At 43.4% G+C, this 18357-nt stretch overlaps 1 protein-coding gene across 2 annotated transcripts; it reads right to left on the bottom strand.

The window, feature by feature from the left end:
• Positions 1-471: 471 nt before the first annotated feature.
• CLEC5A (C-type lectin domain containing 5A) lies at positions 472-18072 on the bottom strand. 2 transcript variants are annotated; one of them, XM_036247479.1, is made up of 7 exons: positions 17917-18072; positions 17316-17413; positions 16489-16548; positions 8373-8432; positions 7930-8066; positions 2891-2997; positions 472-1498 (listed from the first exon to the last, which is right to left on the bottom strand). In XM_036247479.1, the coding sequence occupies exons 2-7, from the start codon at positions 17392-17394 to the stop codon at positions 1384-1386; spliced, it is 558 nt and encodes a 185-aa protein (XP_036103372.1). In that variant the 5' UTR covers positions 17395-17413; positions 17917-18072; the 3' UTR covers positions 472-1383. The 2 variants fall into 2 exon arrangements, with proteins under 2 accessions (XP_036103372.1, XP_036103373.1); XM_036247480.1 differs by lacking the exon at positions 16489-16548.
• Between the last annotated feature and the right edge of the window lie 285 nt (positions 18073-18357).

An 18357-nucleotide genomic window follows, 5' to 3' on the forward strand; every position in this document is an offset into this window, starting at 1 on the left:
TGTTTCCTTGAGCATCCCTCCCCTTTTTCTACTTCTTGATCAGCTGGACCAGTCAGGGCTCAGTGTGAGGCCAACCAGCCCAAGGTTGCGGCATCTTTGGATCAGTAGGCTGTACCGGGTGGCAGAGTCTCTCCAGAACTGCAAAGAGGAATATGCTGTGACCACCGTGGCACAAGACTATCCCAGTTTGTTAAAATATACTCAACAAATACTGTCGGACATTCAGAATCTGTTAATGTGAAGATTCAGGCCAAGACCTAGAAAAGTTTTAGCTCGAGTCTGTCTTAGTGCTTTGCTGAAGAACAGAGATTCAGTCAGCTTGGTCATCTTGGCTGTTGGGTTGTCTTTTTTCTTTTTAACTTTTTTTTTTATTGATTTTTTAGAGAGAGAGTAAGGGAGAGGGAGAGAGAGACAGAAACATCAATGAGAGAGAACATCGATTGGCCGCCTCCTGCATGCCCCCCCGGGGATCGGGCCCACAACCTGAGCATGCGCCCTGACTGGGAATCGAACCGGTGACCTCTTTGTGCATGGGTCGATGCTCAACCATTGAGCCACACTGGCCGGACTGTTGGGTTGTCTTAAAAGGGATTTCCTAGCAGATGCCTGGCCTACCCAGACCCCTCCTCAGTCCCCGGAACAAGGCTCTCTCTGCTCCAAGCTCAGCTCCAGGAGCCCATCCCCAACCCGGCCTTGATTCAGGCCTGTGCTGTCCCACCTGGGGTGGGGGCGTGTGGATAGTGGCCTCTTGGGGACAGAGGTGAAGTCACAGAAGCCAAGTTTATCCGTCTCCCACCCTTGCTACCCTCCAAATAATGTTCACACCTGCTTAGCCCACAGTTTCTCCCTGGGAGTAAGGTCATGTGCTCTCAGGACCAAACAGACCCTGGCAACCGGCTCAACCTTGCCGACCAGTGAGAAATGCCTGGTTCTGTGGAAACATACTCCACTTTATACCCGCTGAGTTGCCTCCACAAAACGAACCCTGCTTCCTAGAGGTGGCTAGAATCCAGTCCCCCAAAGTGGGGTACAGAAGCTCATTCCTCCAAACAGTCCAGGGTGTCTTCTAGCTTACAGATGGGTGAAGGGGTCACTGACTACATGACCTGTTCACATCCAGAGAGAGTCACAGGTGTGGCTGCCATAGGAAATGGGGTCTTGAGGAATTGCTGGCCAGAGCGGGGGGTTTGCCTCAGGTGCGTACGTGGAGGGGCCAGCATGCTAGCCCTGAGGACTCATGGGGGGCTCTGCCTGTAGCCCAGGGCACGCTGGCACAGTCATCTGGTGTTCTGTGTTTCCTGGGTCACTCCCAGTTGTCAACATCTCCTTTGGCTGTCTTCATCATGTGTTTGCTGCTCTTGCCAGGGAAGGCAGAGGACTCCATCACTGGGCACGCTTCTCGCAGATCCAGCGGTAAGCAGTGTCACAGGACGCGGCATCAAATGTCTTTGTCAGGCCGATGGTCACACAGTTGAAATCCTGAAGCTGATTGGTAACGCTGAATGGGAAAAGACAGTGTGGTTAAGGCCCGTCTTTTCAGCCCTGCTTTTTCCTGATTCCAGTCCCCTTCGGTCCCCAAACCCCCTCTAAACTGACCCCTTCCTGTCAACTCTCTGGTGAGCTTGGACTGACTCACTCTGTGTTTGGTCAGAAACATCTCATGGGTCCTCTGTTCCATTTCCTCCCAGAAATAATATTTTAGTGCTGAAGGTACTATGTGCACAGCAGGAGACCTGAGAGGAGGGAGAGGTTTCTCTTCCTTCCCTGGGCAGCAGGTGGCTTTAGGAAGGGACACTTCATTGGCCTTCTCCCACCTCTTTTTCTGTCATTCAGACCCTTTTGGTCTGACCAGAAAGAGTCTAATGTCATGGAAAGGTTAAGAGTCTTTAAAATAAGTTTTTTTTTTTTTCTTTATTGATTTTAGAGAGAGAGGAAGGGAGAGGGAGAGAGAGATAGAAACATCGATGAGAGAGAACATTGACTGGCTGCCTTCTGCATGCCCCCCACTGGGGATCAGGCCTACAACCTGGGCATGTGTCCTGACCGGGAATTGAACTGGTGACCTCTTGGTGCATGGGTCAATGCTCAACCACTGAACCATACCAGTAGGGCCAAAGTCAAGAGTCTTGAAGTCAAGTGGATGTGGGATCTATGGTGTCTCCATCAATGTCCAGCTTGGTGCCATTCAACATAATTCTAAGTCTCTCATCCTCTGTTCAACTGTCTGTTCAATGAGGATTAATAAAAGCTTTTCCTAGGCATCTTTGTGAACAGTGCAGGAATGCCACGTGGAAGGCGCCTGGCCTGTAGTCAGCCATGACCATGAATGTCCTCTCCTCGGTGGGAAGCCCGGGTGCAGGCTGGGGAACTGACTTGCTTTCTGTCTGACTCAGCCTCTTCAGACGTGCCCTGGCAATGCCACCTTCCCCACCCGTGCTCGGTCCGTGGAATGATAGCTAGGAGACAGCTCTGGGAGTCCAAGTTCAGAGCTTGAAGGCAGAGACAAGTTGCTTCTGCTTATCTTTCTTTAGGTAAAGAAACCACATCTGGGGAACTTGTCAGAACTTAGTTATAAAATGCGATCTCTGGATTAAAATAGACTAATGAGAAAAACCAGCTGGCATGTGGCTTTGTTTGGATCCTAATTTTAGCAAAACAATTTGTTGTGTGAACACTGTTCTCTCTACTTAGACATGTTTGATATGTTCCATAATTTTAAAATGTTACCCAACAAATGTGTCTCCGGGAATAGATGGGTTGGAAGAAAGGAGAGGAATAGAAAAAAAGAGTCCCAGCCTTTGTGTTATTCCAGGACAAACCCACGAACTCTCAGGCCTGGACTCTTGAAGCCAACAAAGATCCCCACGAAAAATGTGGGGCGTTCACGTACGTGCCATTGAAAACGGAATTGTTGATCCAACGCCAACTTTTCTCCGCGTGCTGGTATAGTAAGCCAATAAAATACTTCTCAGTTCCAGTTATGCGCTGGAGGAACTCCTAGAAATTAAAAAAATAAAATAAACATTCAGCAGAAGGTTCTTTGCTGTCGTTTCCCTGTGCCATTGGGCCCATGCTTATATCTGATTCTGGAAACGAGGGCTGGCAGGGGACTCTGGGGCTGTGATCGCTGGCACTCAACATGAACCCTGCAGAAGGAATTCTCGGTCTACACAGAGTCAGGACCACTTGGAGATCTTGTTCATACACAGGCTTTGGGCTCTGGTTCAGTGGGTCTTCAGTCGGGCACCACGGATTTCGATTTCTAACACATTCCTAGGTGATAGAGAATGAAGGGGAAGGGCATGATACCATCCCAAAAGGGGTCCTTTCAAATACACCTTAACAAAAATTTTTTTTGATTCTCACTGCATGGGCTTGTTTTCATTGCCAGAAATGTTACATTCCAAATGAGGTTTGGTCAAATGAATTCCTTTGTTGGCAAGAGAGACAGGGAGATTTAAAATATATTGCTAAAGCAGGTAACTCCATGAGAAATAATCAATGTTGATTGAATATTTGCTAAGTTGACACTAATCCAACACATCCTAGTTTCTGTATGAAACTGATGAATAACGAATCAACTCCAGACAGAATTATGGGACCTCCTGCCTCTTCCATACTTTTCTCATATGTCCCGCGATCATGGAGAACTGAGCCCACGTGGATATTCTCTCCACCCCCTTGGCTGCGGCCTTTATCCCTCCCTTGTCAATGTCCTTCTCTCGTGAAATATCCTAGTTTTCTACTTTATTAATTTTTAAAATCAATCACCAAATTTACTCATTTAACAAACATTTGAGTGTCTATTACGTGCCAGGCATTGTACAAGGCTGGGATATGGGAAAAAATTCATTTCTCCTGAAGAAGTTATTATCTGAAGAAGGGGTTGGCAAGTGATAGCCAGCAGGCCAAACTGAGACTGTAGCCCAATTTTGTAAATAAGATTTGATTAGAACACACCCAGGTCCATTTTCTAAAAAAACATATTGTCTATGATTGCTTACAGTGGTAGCATTAAGTAGCTGTGACAGAGAATTTATGACCTGAAAAGCATGAAATATATACTATCTGGCTCTTTAAGAAAAAATGTTCTGACCCAGAAAAGCAGTTAGTTACCTACAAGGGAGTTCCCCTAAGGCTGTCAGCCAATTTCTCAAAAGAAACTTTGCAGGCCAGGAGGGAGTGGCAAGAAATATTTAAAGTGATAAAAAGCAAGAACCTACAACCAAGATTACTCTATCCTGCAAAGCTATCAATTAGAATCGATGGCCATAGAAAGAGTTTCCCAGACAAGAACAAGCTAAAGGATTTCGTCACCTGCAAACCAGTATTATATGAAATGTTGAAGGGTCTTCTTGAAGAAAATAAAAAAAATATGAACAATAAAATGGCAATAAATACATATCTGTCAACGATTGAATCTACAAACAAAATGAGCAAGCAGAACAGAAACAGACTCATAGATACAGAAAACATTTTGTTGGTTGCCAGATGGGAGGGGAGTTGGGTGAAAAAGATGAAGGGATTAAGAAGTACAAATTGGTTGTCAGACTGATGAACCTCAAAAGGAAGGGGGGAGGTGGGCGGGAAGAGAGAAACCAAAGAACTTCTATGCATCTATGCATCACCCATAGACACAGACCATAGTGGGGGAAAGCGGGAGGGGGCAGGATTGGGGAGGAGGGAATCAAGGCGGGGTGTTGGAAAGAGGGACATCTATAATACATTCACCAATAAAGATAAGTTAAAAAAAATGACCCATGGTCCAAACCAGGGGTTCTTAACCCTTAACTCTTTTGCTGGAAGCCATGGATAGTTTCCAAGGGGATTTATGAAGCTGTTCAAGTTTTATTCAAGATATTGTACCTATGGCCCTACCTGGTTTGGCTCAGCAGTTGGAGCATCAGCCTGTAGACTAGAAAGTCCCAGGTTTGGTTCTCTCTAGGGGAACGTATCTATCTATCTATCTATCTATCTATCTATCTATCTATCTATCTATCTAGTGCCTATGTAATGTTTCTGGGAAGAGGTGTGTAGATTTCACCACCATTTCTAAAACCTCAATCATACCAACATGAGGAAGATCCGGAGGTCTAATAAAAGAAAGTAGATGCATCAACCAGTCAAGTGAGGTGTCCCAGGTAATATCGTGTTAGATCTAGCAAAGGCAGAAAGGAGAAGTGAGCAGTTCTACATGGCTGTGGGGTTTTCCAGAAAGATGATAGATGAGGTGATACTTGAGATGGATTTGGGAAGACAGCTGTTGGTCAAGCATATGCTGGGCAAGGGCATGGGTCAGGATTCGACGTTCTGGAAGAGGGAGCAGCAGACTGCAGCAGACTGCATGGCAGCCTGGAATATTTGCAGAACTGCAAGGTGTTCAGTGTGGTTGGTGCAGACGTAGAAGGGAGGCAGGTTGGCACACAAACCTTGACTGAAGGCAGAGGCTGGACTGTATGTCATGCTGGAGAAACTGGACTTTAACCTACTTTAATTTGGCAAATGGCATGGGTAGTTTAGAGCCTCAGAGATTTTATTGTATCAGTTCCGTGGAGGAGAGCCAAGAAGGATCAAAACTAGGGGCAAAGAGAGACTTTGGAGAGTTTTGAAGAAATCCAGATGAGAGGTGAATTATTTCCCTAGAGGGATAGATAGAAAAGGATTTGATTAGCAACTAATTTCGCAGAGAAGAGCAAAGGTCAAGTCCCAGAAAACTTCAGTGTTTGATGGTGGGTGACCTGATTACTCACAAGTGATTAGAATTCAAGAGGAGGAGCAGGTGGAGTGAAATATAATGGACTCAGTTGGACTATGGTGAGTTTGTGATGCTTTTGAAACATCAAAGGGAATTGGATATACGGTCTGCTCTGGAGAAGGCTAGGCTAGAAATATAGACTTGAGCGTCATCAGCAAACCACCGGTCCGATGAGCTCTTCCTGGGGTCAGCATGGAGAATGCCAGGGAGGGAGCTGGAGGTACTCCAGAACTTAAGAGCTGAGTAGAGGAAATAAGACTACTGACTTTCTGTCTCATTCTCCTCTTCTTTTTTCATTTCTCCCCACGCTCTTGCTCCTGGTTTTCTAATTGAAACTATTTTCTCTCCCGACTGGGGTTCTTAGCTCTTGGTTGGACATCTTCCTCCAAGATTCACAGAAGCCCCTCTTACGGATTTCTCTCAATCACAGGATGACTTTTTAGAAGAAGAGTGAAAGGATAGAGAGGAGAGAAGCAGGAATATTGTATGTATCAGTGTCTAGCTCTCAGCAAATGCTCAGAATATGAAGGTAAGGCGACTATACACTAAAATATATTAGGGTCTAAAATTGAGGAGAGTGTGGGTTTTGGAGTTAGAAAGATCTCAATTTCACATGCTGTCCCTTAGTAGGGTATGACCTTGGCTAAATGGCTTTTCTGTGCTCTGGTTTCCTCACATATAAATTACAGATAATAATACCTCCTCAGATTTGTTATGAGTATAAAAGGAGATGATGAAACAAAGATTTTTTTTGCATAGTGTTAGCTATTTTTATGATCATAATTGTATACTGCAATGATGATTTTATGATCTAATTGTTTGTTTTTTACTCATTTTGTTTATTAGCATCTTCCTTATTAATGAGGCCAACTGGGATGATACATTAACGGCTCACATCTTTGAAGTATTCTTAGTTCTTAAACAACTTTTATACACATCAGCTCACTTGGTCATTCTCTACACTTTAAATGTACTTGCCCATTTCCAGGATACCAGTCTACTGCTTTGCCTCATGGGAGAAACCACTGTGTGTGGATTTCACTAGCTCAAATAGATTCGAGGAGCACACCCCATTGCTTCTAAGAAGAGACTCCCATCTATATAAAGAACTCATACAACTTAACAAAAAGGAAGACAAACAATCCAATTTAAAAATAGGCAAAGGACCTAAATGGACACTTCTCCAAAGAGGACATACAGATGACCAAGAGACATGAAAAAGTGCTCAGCATCACTAATCACCAGAGAGATGCAAATTAAAACTGAAATGAGATATCTTCTCACACCTGCCAGAATGGCTACCATCAACAAACAACAAGTGCTGGCAAGGATGTGGAGAAAAGGAAACCGTAGTAGTACACTGCTGGTGGGAATGCAGACTGGTACAAGCCACTATGGAAAACAGTATAAAGTTTCCTCAAAAAATAAAAAATGCAACTGCCATTTGACCCAGTGATCTCACTGCTAGGAATATATCCGAAGAATCCCAAAACACCAATCAGAAAGACTATATGCACCCCTATGTTTGTAGCAGCACTATTTACAATAGCTAAGATCTGGAAACAGCTCAAGTGTCCATCAATAGATGAGTGGATAAAAAGCTGTGGTACATTCACACAATGGAATACTATACAGCTGTAAAAAAGAAGGATATCTTATCCTTTGAGACAGTGTGGAGGGACCTGGAGAGCATTATGCTAAGTGAAATAAGCCAGTCAAGGAAAGACAAGTATCACATGATCTCACTTATATGTGGAAACTAAGGAACAAACTAAATTGCAAACTAAATAGATCCAGAGACATCAAAGCATGGAACAGACTAATGAATCTCAGAAGGAAGGAGAGATTGGGGGTGGGGGGAAGAAATTAACCAAAGAACTTACGTGCATATATGTATAGCCCATGGACATAGACAGTAGTGAGGTGAAAGCCTGGGGGGCAGGACAGGAGCAGGGTGCAGAGGGGGTCATTGGGGGGAAACGGGGATATCTGTAATACTTTCAACAATAAAGATAAATTTAAAAAGTCTTCATCTCCAGGTTCAGAACAAGAAGCTTGAGCTCCCAGCCAGCCACTTCTTCACCCCTCACCTCAACCCCGACCTGTCAGTCAACCTGCCCCCCCACCCCACCCACCAAGGCCCGTGTCAGCCGGGACCCTTCTCACGCCCTCACCAGTTTCTCTGGCGTGTTGACAATGGCCAAAGTCGATCCTTCTGCCGCACAAGCGTCCCTGCTTTTGTTCCAAGACATTTCAGAGATGGACAAGAAAAAACATCTTCCTTGATGAAAATCCCACCTGCTGGGGCAGACTAAGGAAATCCAAGAAAAGAGAGGATGAGATTAGCTGTTGTGGGTGTGAACTGAGTCATAAGATAGTGGAACATGGGTTTCTTTAGAACAATTATATTCATACAGATCATCCTCAACCCAGAAAGAGATTTCACCCTGTGCAGCCTCAGTTTCCCTGTCTACAACATGAAGGGAATGAATTAGAAGGTCTTCATGGGTCCCTTTGGGTAAAATAGTTTCACGAGAAAAGGGGCAAAGGGAAAAGTCTTTAAGAAAATCAGTACATAACCTGGGGGTGGAGAGGAGGTCATAACCATGCTCTTTACCTGTTCCATAGCTCTCCGTGGGAATGAAGCTGGAGTTCCCATTCCCGAAAATCTGCGGGACTGAAAGGAAAAGAAAACCTTAAGCTAGGCACGTGGTGAACACAACACACACACGTCAGAACCGCGCTCAGCCTCTGTGACTGTTTGTCTGTGCAGTGGACAAGGGGCTCCTGGTCACTCCGTGCTAGAATTTTTCAGAGATTTTCTTTCTTGGACCTTTCCATCTAACTACCATCATTATTTGCCATGCCCCACACACCCCAAGTTCTAGTTCAGGTCTTTTTTTTTTTTTGAGGAGGGGGTGGCAGTGAAGTGCTGAGAGAAAGAACATGGGAAGGGTAGAGGAATGGATGGATTTAGTATCAGAAGGAAACCTCTCACTCCCTTCTCAGGTCCATGGTTGACAGCGTTATCCTCAGAGGGCCATTTGGACCCCGTCCCTGCCAGGCTCCGCACAGCATCGTCTTTGGTGCTCTCCCCAGTTCTGGTGCCTCAGACCCTAAATGAAAACTCATGACCGGCAGCGTTCAGACCCCTCTCTGGGTAGGACTCATCGGCTCTGGGGACCGTGCCTAGCTGGAGCAAGTTTCAGGACCAGAGCTATTGGCAGACAAGAAGATAGGTGAACATCCCAGAGATTTCCTATGGGCAGAGAGGAGTCCAATGTTTCTTTAAATATAAACAGGGGGATTGATAGGCCTTCAAGAGGCCCTCTTTTTCCTGGGAGCACCGGCTGTCTGAGCAAGCATGCGCAACGGCTTCAGAGAAGGGAAAATTCATCCTCAGTGGCCCAATTATTTGTCCACTGTGGTTGCAGACCACTTTGGCTTACCTGGATACCACGTTAGCTACTTACAATTCTATTAACAAACCATGCAAGTTAGCACTCACTTTTGATTTCAGTCTCCAGTTCAAAGGTTCTTTGTGATATATACTAACCTGGTTTTCATCAAAAACTATTTGGGGATTCTAACGAAACAGAACTCCATAAATATTTCATGAGCCTGTCCTCCATGTAACTAACTCAGTGCCCTGGGTGTCTCGGTTGATACAAAGACAAATAAGAAAATGTCATTCCCCTAAAGATGTACATAGTAGTAGGTGTCTTAAGAGGAAATTAGAGGGAGATCCTGGGAAAAGCTTCAAGGGGAGGTGGGTTTAGTCGGGAGAGCCATGCTTCACCCATCTCTATCCTGCCTAGCTCTACGTTTGATTACTATCTCCTGTCCTTTTCTTCTTCTATGGTTGGTCTGGTATAGTGCTCGGTGCACAGAGAGATGCTGAATACAATTTTGTGTGTGTGTGGGAATGGATTTCTTTATAACAATTCCTTTAGGTGTACAACATGCCAGAGTTTATCCATGACTTTCACATCCTATCACAATGAGTCCACACTAACCGTCCTCAGGCCTGGGAGGAGAACTGAGGACTAGACATTTCACTTGGTCTGGTCTTGGTTTCCTGACTATAAAAGGAAGGGAACTAACTGGAAGATTTTTTTCTGGCTGTCCTGCATCTATTTCATTCTTCCAGCTTTCTTTTCTTTTAATTTTTAAAAATTAATTTATTTTTTATTAATTAATTTTTGTTACAGATGTTTCTCCTTTTTCCTTCACTGATTCCTCCCTCCCCCACCCTCCCCACCCAGTCCCCAGTTTGTTGTCCATGTCCACTGTTCATGCATACATGCATATAAGTTCTGTGGTTTATCTCTCCCCCACCACCCCCTCTTCTGGGAATTGTCAGTCTGTACCCCACTTCCACGTCTCTGGGACTGCCCTGTTCCTCAGACTGTTATGTTCATTATATTCCACAAATAAATGAGATCATATGATACTTGTCTTTCTCTGTTTGGCTTCTTTCACTTAGGATGATACTTTCCAGGTCCCTCCATGTAGTCTCAAAGGATAAGAGATCTTTCTTTCTTACCGCTGCATAGTACTCCATTGTGTATATGAACCACCGTTTTTTTATCCATTCGTCTACTGATGGACACTTGGGCTGTTTCCAGATCTTAGCTATTGTAAATAGTGCTGCTATGAACATGGGGGTACATATATTTTTTTCTGATTGGTGTTTCAGGCTTCTTAGGGTATATTCCTAGAAGTGGGATCACTGGGTCAAATGGAAGTTCAATTTTTAATTTTTTGAGGTAACACCGTATTGTTTTCCATAGTGGCTGCACCAGTCTGCATTCCCACCAGCAGTGTACTAGAGTCTTCTTTTCTCCACACTCTTGTCAGCACTTGTTGTTTGATGATTTGTTGATGGCGGCCATTCTGACAGGTGTGAGGTGATACCTCATTGTTGTTTTAATTTGCAATCTCTCTGATGATTAGTGATGATGAGCATTCCTTCATATGTCTCTTAGCCATTTGTATGTCCTGTTTGGAGAGGTGTCTATTTAGTTCCTCTGCCCATTTTTTAATTGGGTTCTTTGTCTTCCTTCTGTGGAGTTGTATGAGCACTCTGTATATATTGGAAATTAACCCCTTATCTGATATATCATTGGCAATTATGCTCTCCCATACAGTGGGTAGCCTTTTCGTTTTGATGATTGTATCTTTCTCTGTGCAGAAGCTTTTGAGTTTGATGTAGTCCCATGTGTTCATTTTCTCCTTTGTTTCTATTGCCTTAGGTGATGTATCAGTGAAAATTCTGCTGCGTATGATGTCTGAAATTTTGTTGCCTACAGTTTCTTCTAGGATTTTTATGGATATGAGTCACATTTAAGTCTTTTATCCATTTTGAGTTTATTCTTGTGTAGGGTGTAAGTTGATGGCCTAGTTTCATTTTTCTGCATGTAGCTGTCCAATTTTCCCAGCACCATTTATTAAAGAGGCTGTCCTTACTCAACTGTATGCTCTTGCCACCTTTGTCAAATATTAATTGAGCATATTGCCTTGGGTCCATTTCTGGGTTCTCTGTTCTGTTCCACTGGTCTATATGCCTGTTCTTGTGCCAGTACCATGCTGTTTTGATTATGGTGGCTTTGTAGTATAACCTGAAATCTGGTAATGTGATCCCTTCACCTTTGTTCTTCCTTTTCAAGATTGCTGTGGCTATTCAAGGTATTTTTTTGGTTCCATATGAACTTTTGAAGTACTTGTTCTAATTCTGTGAAGTATGCCATTGGTATTTTGATGGGGATTGCATTGAATGTATAGATTGGTTTGGGAAATATGGACATTTTAATAATGTTAATTCTCCCAATCCATGAACAGGGTATGTGCTTCCACTTTTTTATATCTTCCTCTGTTTCTTTTTTCAATGACCTGTAGTTTTCTGCAAATAGGTCCTTTATTTCTTTGGTTAAGTTTATTCCTAGGTATCTTAATTTTTTTTGCTGCAGTGGTAAATGGGATTGTTTTCTTAGCTTCTCTTTTTGTGAGTTCATCATTGGTGTATAAGAATGCCATCGATTTCTTGACGTTAATTTTGTATCCTGCTACTTTGCCAAATTCATTTATTAAGTCTAGTAAATTTTTGATGGAGTCTTTGGGGTTTTCTACGTATAGTATCATGTCATCTGCAAATAATGACAGTTTCACTTCCTCCTTTCCAATTTGGATCCTTTTTATTTTTTCCTCATGTCTGATTGCTGTGGCTAAGACTTCCAGTACTGGCAGTCTTAAATAAGACTGGCGAAAGTGGGCATCCTTGCCTTGTTCCTGTTCTTAAGGGAAATGCTTTTAGTTTCTGCCCGTTGAGTATGATATTGGCTGTAGGTCTTTCATATATGGCCTTTATTATGTCTAGATATAATCCCTCTATTCCCACATAGCTGAGCATTTTTTATCAGAAATGGATGCTAGATTTTGTCAAAGCCTTTTTCGGCATCTATTGATATGATCATGTGGTTTTTAATCATTTTATTTATGTGGCGTATCACATTTATTGATTTGTGAATATTGTACCAGCCTTGCATCCCTGGGATGAATCCCACTTGGTCATGGTGGATAATTTTTTTGGTGTATTGCTGGATCCGATTTGCTAGTATTTTGTTTAGGATTTTGGGATCTATATTCATCAGGGATATTGGCCTGTAGTTTTCTTTCTTTGTAGTGTCTTCTTCTGGTTTTGGAATTAGAATTATGCTGGTCTCATAAGACAAGTTTGGAAGTCTTCCTTCTTCTTGAATTTTTTGAAATAGTTTGAGGAAAATGGGTATTAGTTCTTCTTTGAATGTTCGGTAAAACTCCCCCGTGAAGCCATCTGGGCCTGGGCTTTTGTTTGCTGGGAGAGTCTTGATTACATCTTCAATTTCTTCTGTTGTTATTGGTCTGTTCAAGTTTTCTATCTCTTCCTGGTCCAGTTTTTGGAGACTATGTGTTTCTAGAAATTTGTCCATTTCGCTTAGATTTTCGAATTTGTTGCCATATAACTGTTCATAGTAGTTGTTAACAATTTTTTTTTTATCCTCACCCAAGGACATTTTTCCATTTTTTGTTCAGATAGAGTGGGAGGGAGAGAGAGGGAGAGAGAGAGAGAGAGAGAGAGAGAGAGAGAGAGAGAGAGAGAGAAACATTGATATGAAGGGACACATAGAGTGGCTGCCACCCGCATGACCAACCAGTGCCGGGGACAAACTGCAACCGAGGTATGTGCCCTTAGCGGGAACCGAACCCGGGTCCAACCGCTGAGCCAAACTGGCCAGGGCGTTAACGATCTTTTGTATCTTTGTGGTGACAGTTGTTACTTCTCCTCTTTCATTTCTGATTTTGTGTATTTGGGTTCTCTCTCTTTGTTTCTTGGTCAGTCTAGCTAAGGGTCCATCAATCTTGTTTATCTTTTCGAAAACCAGCTCTTTGTTTCATTGATCCTTTGAATTGTTTTTTTGGTCTCTGTGTAATTTATTTCTGCTCTGATCTTTACTATTTTCTTCCTTCTATTTGCTCTGGGGTTTTCTTTTTGTTTGCTCTCTAGTTCTTTAAGTTGTGAGGTTAGATAGTCTATTAGAGATTTTTCTTGTTTCTTGAGGTAGGCCTGTAGTTCTATGAAGTTCCCTCTTAGAACTGCTTTCGCTGCATCCCATAGATTTTGTGTTGTTGTGTGTTCATTTTCATTGGTTTCCAGGAAGTTTTTTATTTCTTCCTTGATCTCCTCGGTGACCCATTCATTGTTTAATAACATGCTATTTAGCTTCCATGTGTTCAATTGTCTTTGTATGTTCTTCTTGCAATTGATTTCTAGTTTCATGCCATTGTGATCTGAGAAGATGCTTGATATGATTTCAGTCTTCTTGAACTTGTAGAGCCTTAGTTTGTGCCCTAACATGTGGTCTATTTTTGAGAATGTCCCATGTGCACTTGAGAAGAATGTGAATTCTGTAGTTTTGGGGTGTAATTCTCTGTAGATATCTATTAAATCCATTTGGTCTAGTGCTTTATTTAGAGTCTCTGTTTCCTTGCTAATTTTTTATCTAGAGGATCTATTCAGTGATGTCAGCGGGGTGTTGAAGTCCCCTGCTATGATTGTATTGCTATCTATTTCTCCTTTGAAGTCCTCCAGAAGATTTTTAATATATTTTGGTGCTCCTATATTGGGTGCATATATGTTTATCAAGGTTATATCTTTCTGTTGGATAGATCCTTTCAATATTATGTAGTCGCCTTCTTTGTCTCTAGTTATGGCCTTCATTTTAAAATCTATTTTATCAGATATGAGTATTGCTACCCCAGCTTTTTTTTCCTTTCTGTTTGCTTGGAAGATTTTTTTCCATCCCTTCACTTTTAATCTTTGTGAGTCTTTTGTTGTGAGGTGGGTCTCTTGTAAACAACATATAGATGAGTCATGCTTTCTTATCCAATCAACTGCTCTGTGTCTTTTTATTGGAGCATTCAATCCATTTACATTTAAGGTGATTATTGATATGTACTTATTTATTGCCATTTTGTTTAGTGTGGTTATATTTTTCTTCCCATTTCTCCTGCTAATTACAGCAGTCCTTTTAACATTTCTTGCAGTGCTGGTTTGGTGCTAATGTATTCCCTTAGCCTTTTTTTTTTTTGGTCTGGGAAGCTCTTTATTTGACCTTCTATTTTGAATGATCGCCTTGCTGGGTAGAGTAGTCTTGGATTCAGATCCTTGTTTTTCATGACCTTGATTACTTCATGCCATTTTCTTCTGGCCTGTAGTGTTTCTTGTGAGAAGTCAGCTGAGAGCCTTATAGGGTTTCCTTTGTAGGTAACCTGTTGCTTATCTCTTGCTGCTTTTAGGATTCTCTCTTTGTCTTTAATTTTTGGCAGTTTGATTACTATGTGTCTTGGTGTGGGCCTATTTGGGTTCTTCTTACTTGGGGCTCTCTGTGCTTCTTGAACTTGAATGCCTTCTTCCTTCACCAAATTAGAAAAGTTTTCTGTTACTATTTCTTTGAATATATTCTCTAACCCTTGCTCATTTTCTTCTTCTTCAGGGACTCCTATGATGCGAATATTATTACGTTTCCAGTTGTTCCACAGTTCTCTTAAGCTGTCTTCCTGTTTTTTAATCATTTTTTTCCTTATGGTTTTCTGCTTGGTTAATTTTTTCTACCCTGTCTAATTCACTGATCCGGTCCTCAGCTTCCTCTACTCTGCTTTTTAGACCTTCCAATGTGTTTTTCATTTCTGATATGTCATTTTTTATCTCTTCTTGGTGGTTTTTAATTTCCAATTGGCTTATTTTCAGCATCTCTATGTCATTACACATGCTGTTGAGCTTCCTCAAGATCATGGCTCTGAATTCTAGTTCTGTTAACTTGCTTAACTGCACCTCATTTATCTCATCTTCGGTAGAGGTCTCTTGTTCTTTCATTTGGCTTTTGTTTCTGTTTTTCACCATTTTGGCTATCACAGTGGGCTTTGGACCCTGCCACATTTTCCCTGTGGGTGTTGGTGTTCTGCTGTTTGTGGCTCCCTCTCCTAGGTTTGGGTGAGGCAGGGAGGACCCACGTTAAACACCACTGTCAAGTCTTAACTTTTCTGGTTAGAGTTGCTAGCCCAGGGAATGGAAGTTATCCTCTACCTTTTTTTTTTGCCTGGAGGCTATTAGTAGAGGTCACCTGAAGAACCTTGGTTTCTGAGTTGCCTGAAAAACTCCCTCAGGTGCTCAGTGTAAGAGGATTTCCCAAGGGTGGAGCAGATGCTGGTTGTTAATGTGCCTCAATAAGCATTTCAATGGCCACAAGGTGGGGTTGAATCTCTGAGGGAGGGGCCGCCGCCTCTCCCCAGGGCCCTGGGAAGGAGTAAGATGACCACAGTCCTCCGTGGCTGCACTCAGCAAAAGCTCTGAGCACCCTCCAATTCCCAAGTGTCCCCACACAGTTCCAGTCCAGTCTGTATTCCCTCTGCCAGAGCCCAAGGTGAGTGGCTGCTGCCAATTTAGCCCCTGTCTAGACTCTGCGTCGTGGAGCCGCCTGGGACTTTTATCCTGAGGGCGCTGCTCCCAGCCAAGGGTGAATGAGTCTGCGTCACCAGCCGAGGGCGTAGCACCCAGCCGAGTTCGCAGGACTCAGCCACGGTCGTCGGACGCAGCAGAGGCGTCAGCAGCTTCCAGCCGAGTCCCCTGGTCCCAGCCACGTCCACTGGTCCCAGCCCAGGCAGCTGTGGACCGTGGGGTCCCGGCCCCCTCTCGCGTCCTTGCAAGCCTACCAGGATTGAGTCAGTGTCCCTCTTTATGTGGTCCTCCAGGCTGCCTTTCGGTTGCCCCTTCCTGACGCCGCCATTTTTCCTCTCTTCCAGCTTTCTTGAGATATAATTGGCCTATAACACTGTGTACCATTCAAGTGTACAGTGTGATGATTTGATACACATAGATACTGCAAAATTTATTACCACAATAAGGTTAGCTAACACATCCTTCACACAATTGCCACATTTTTTGTTTGTTTATAGTAAGAACATTTAAGATCTGCTCTTTTAACAACTTTCAAGTATAGAATACAGTATTGTTAACTATAGTCACCATGTTGTATGTTAGGTGTACGTCTCCAGAATGTATATATCTTATAAATGAGCAGATCTTTATGGATACTTCCTGGCAAAGACTTTCTTGGAAAGAGTCCTTGAGAAAGGTCTTTAAAGACAATTGGGCACATTAGACCTAGTGGAGAGGAGATAATTGTCATGCACATTACCTGTTCCATAGCTCCCTGTGGAATTGAAGCTGGCATTATTTTCACCAAAAATCTGTGGAACTGCAAAGAAAATCAGCTATTGGCTCAGCCCCAACTGCAGGATGAATATAACAAACAAACATCTCCACAGGAGCTGCTAGGTCACCATGACTATTAATGAAAAGTATTGGACTCTCTGTCTCAGGTCAGCAAAGACATGTAGATGTTTATTGTAAACATGTTCACTTGCTCATATTTGTATTTTCTTCCTTCTTGTTGACATGATAGGAATTGCACCTCCAGATGAAGGAAGATACCTCTTACCCAACCACTGCCTCCTAAGTGCATTTTCTTTCTCATTTCCTTTCCCTACTGGTTTCTGGGGCGGGAGAAGATTCCACTTGCTGCAGTTGCAAAATCCCTCGATAGGGGGCGTTTCTTCTGAAGCATTTGGATGAATAAGTCTCCATGCCCACAGAAGGAAATTCCTCCCTCCATAAACCCCATGATTTTATGTTGCAGCTCAACAGTCTAACATTAGTATAAACTGCTGCTGAATGGACACATTTTAGCAACAGTAACAGGCACTGCTGAGTATTTCGGCTCAGATCACCCAACTGATACTCTAGGGCAAAAGCTTCCTGTGGGGTTCTAAGTCAATTCTACATCTCCAAGGTCCGCTGAGGAACCCGGCCCATTGTGTGCTTTGGGGAGTGAGAAGGGTGTTGTCAGTTGCTCTTACATGGAAAGACTTGGGCACTTCTCCTGTACATTTAACCGTGCTTTCTGAGAAGAGTCCAAGAACAAGACGACGTGGAGCTCAGGTAAGAGGTTGCTCAAATACTCACAATAAAGCAGAAATAAGGTCATTCCGACAACTTTAAGCACCACTATGATAAACCCAGAGATGACCAAGCACCAATTCATGATGATGAGATGAGGAGGCCTGTGGGATTAGAGCACAGTGACCCCATCAGTGTCTGGGGACAAGGCTTCTTTCCACTGGGGTACATGCCAACGTCTTCCTCAGAGCTCCCTTAGGCAGGGGGACTGGGAAGGCAGGCATGCCATGGACAGGCACAAGGAGACCCAGCACAGGCCCAGAGATGGATAGGATCTTGTTCTGGTTGGGAGCCTTTGGACTTGGCATGCTACCTCTCCTTCACCCATCCCTCAGCTCGGCTTCATCCCTGTCCTCCTTCATGGACGCCTAAATTCTCTTTAATGAACTAAATCCTTTCCTGGACTTTGAAAACCCTTGGCCTTAAAATGATTCTTGCTCCCTAGCACCTCCGTTAGTGGTCTTGGCCATACTGACTTCAGCTGTCAGAGCCTCAGTCTTTAAAAGACTATGTCAGGAGTTGACAGGTAGGACAGGTGTCCCTGAAGGTCTGGGCTGGGGGGAAAGAGCCAACAATCTGTGCAGAGAGGACAGGTGCGTAGACTTACCTGCTTTCTCCCTGAAAGGCTGGGCTGGTATGTGGTGGGGATCTTCCCGGTGGTCTTCTGCTTGGTGGGCAGAGGCCCCTTCTCCTGAGAGTACGCTCCTTCTGCTCAGGCGACTTCCCTTTGCAAACGGTCTCTCTGTCTTGGCAGCATCCCCAAGTAAACACTTCTTCCTGTTTTGTGTTCTTGGCAAAGGGAGAGGGTGGGGCAAGGAGGGGAAAGAAGTGTGTCACCTTTTCCATTGGAAGGTTCCTGCCAGAGGCCTTCTAACACAGGGGAACACTTTTAGGAGAATTTGGAAAACAAAACACCTCGACACAGATGCACTCTTTCTCTGTAGCTGAATCCGCTTGAAGTGCAGTGGAAAGAAAATGTAGTAAAATCTTAACAAATAGGGGTTCTGGGTGAAGGGTATCTGGACACTATTTGTACTTCCCTTGCAAC

The sequence above is a fragment of the Molossus molossus genome, unplaced genomic scaffold (assembly GCF_014108415.1).
Source record: "Molossus molossus isolate mMolMol1 unplaced genomic scaffold, mMolMol1.p scaffold_m16_p_7, whole genome shotgun sequence".
Lineage (NCBI taxonomy): Eukaryota > Metazoa > Chordata > Mammalia > Chiroptera > Molossidae > Molossus > Molossus molossus.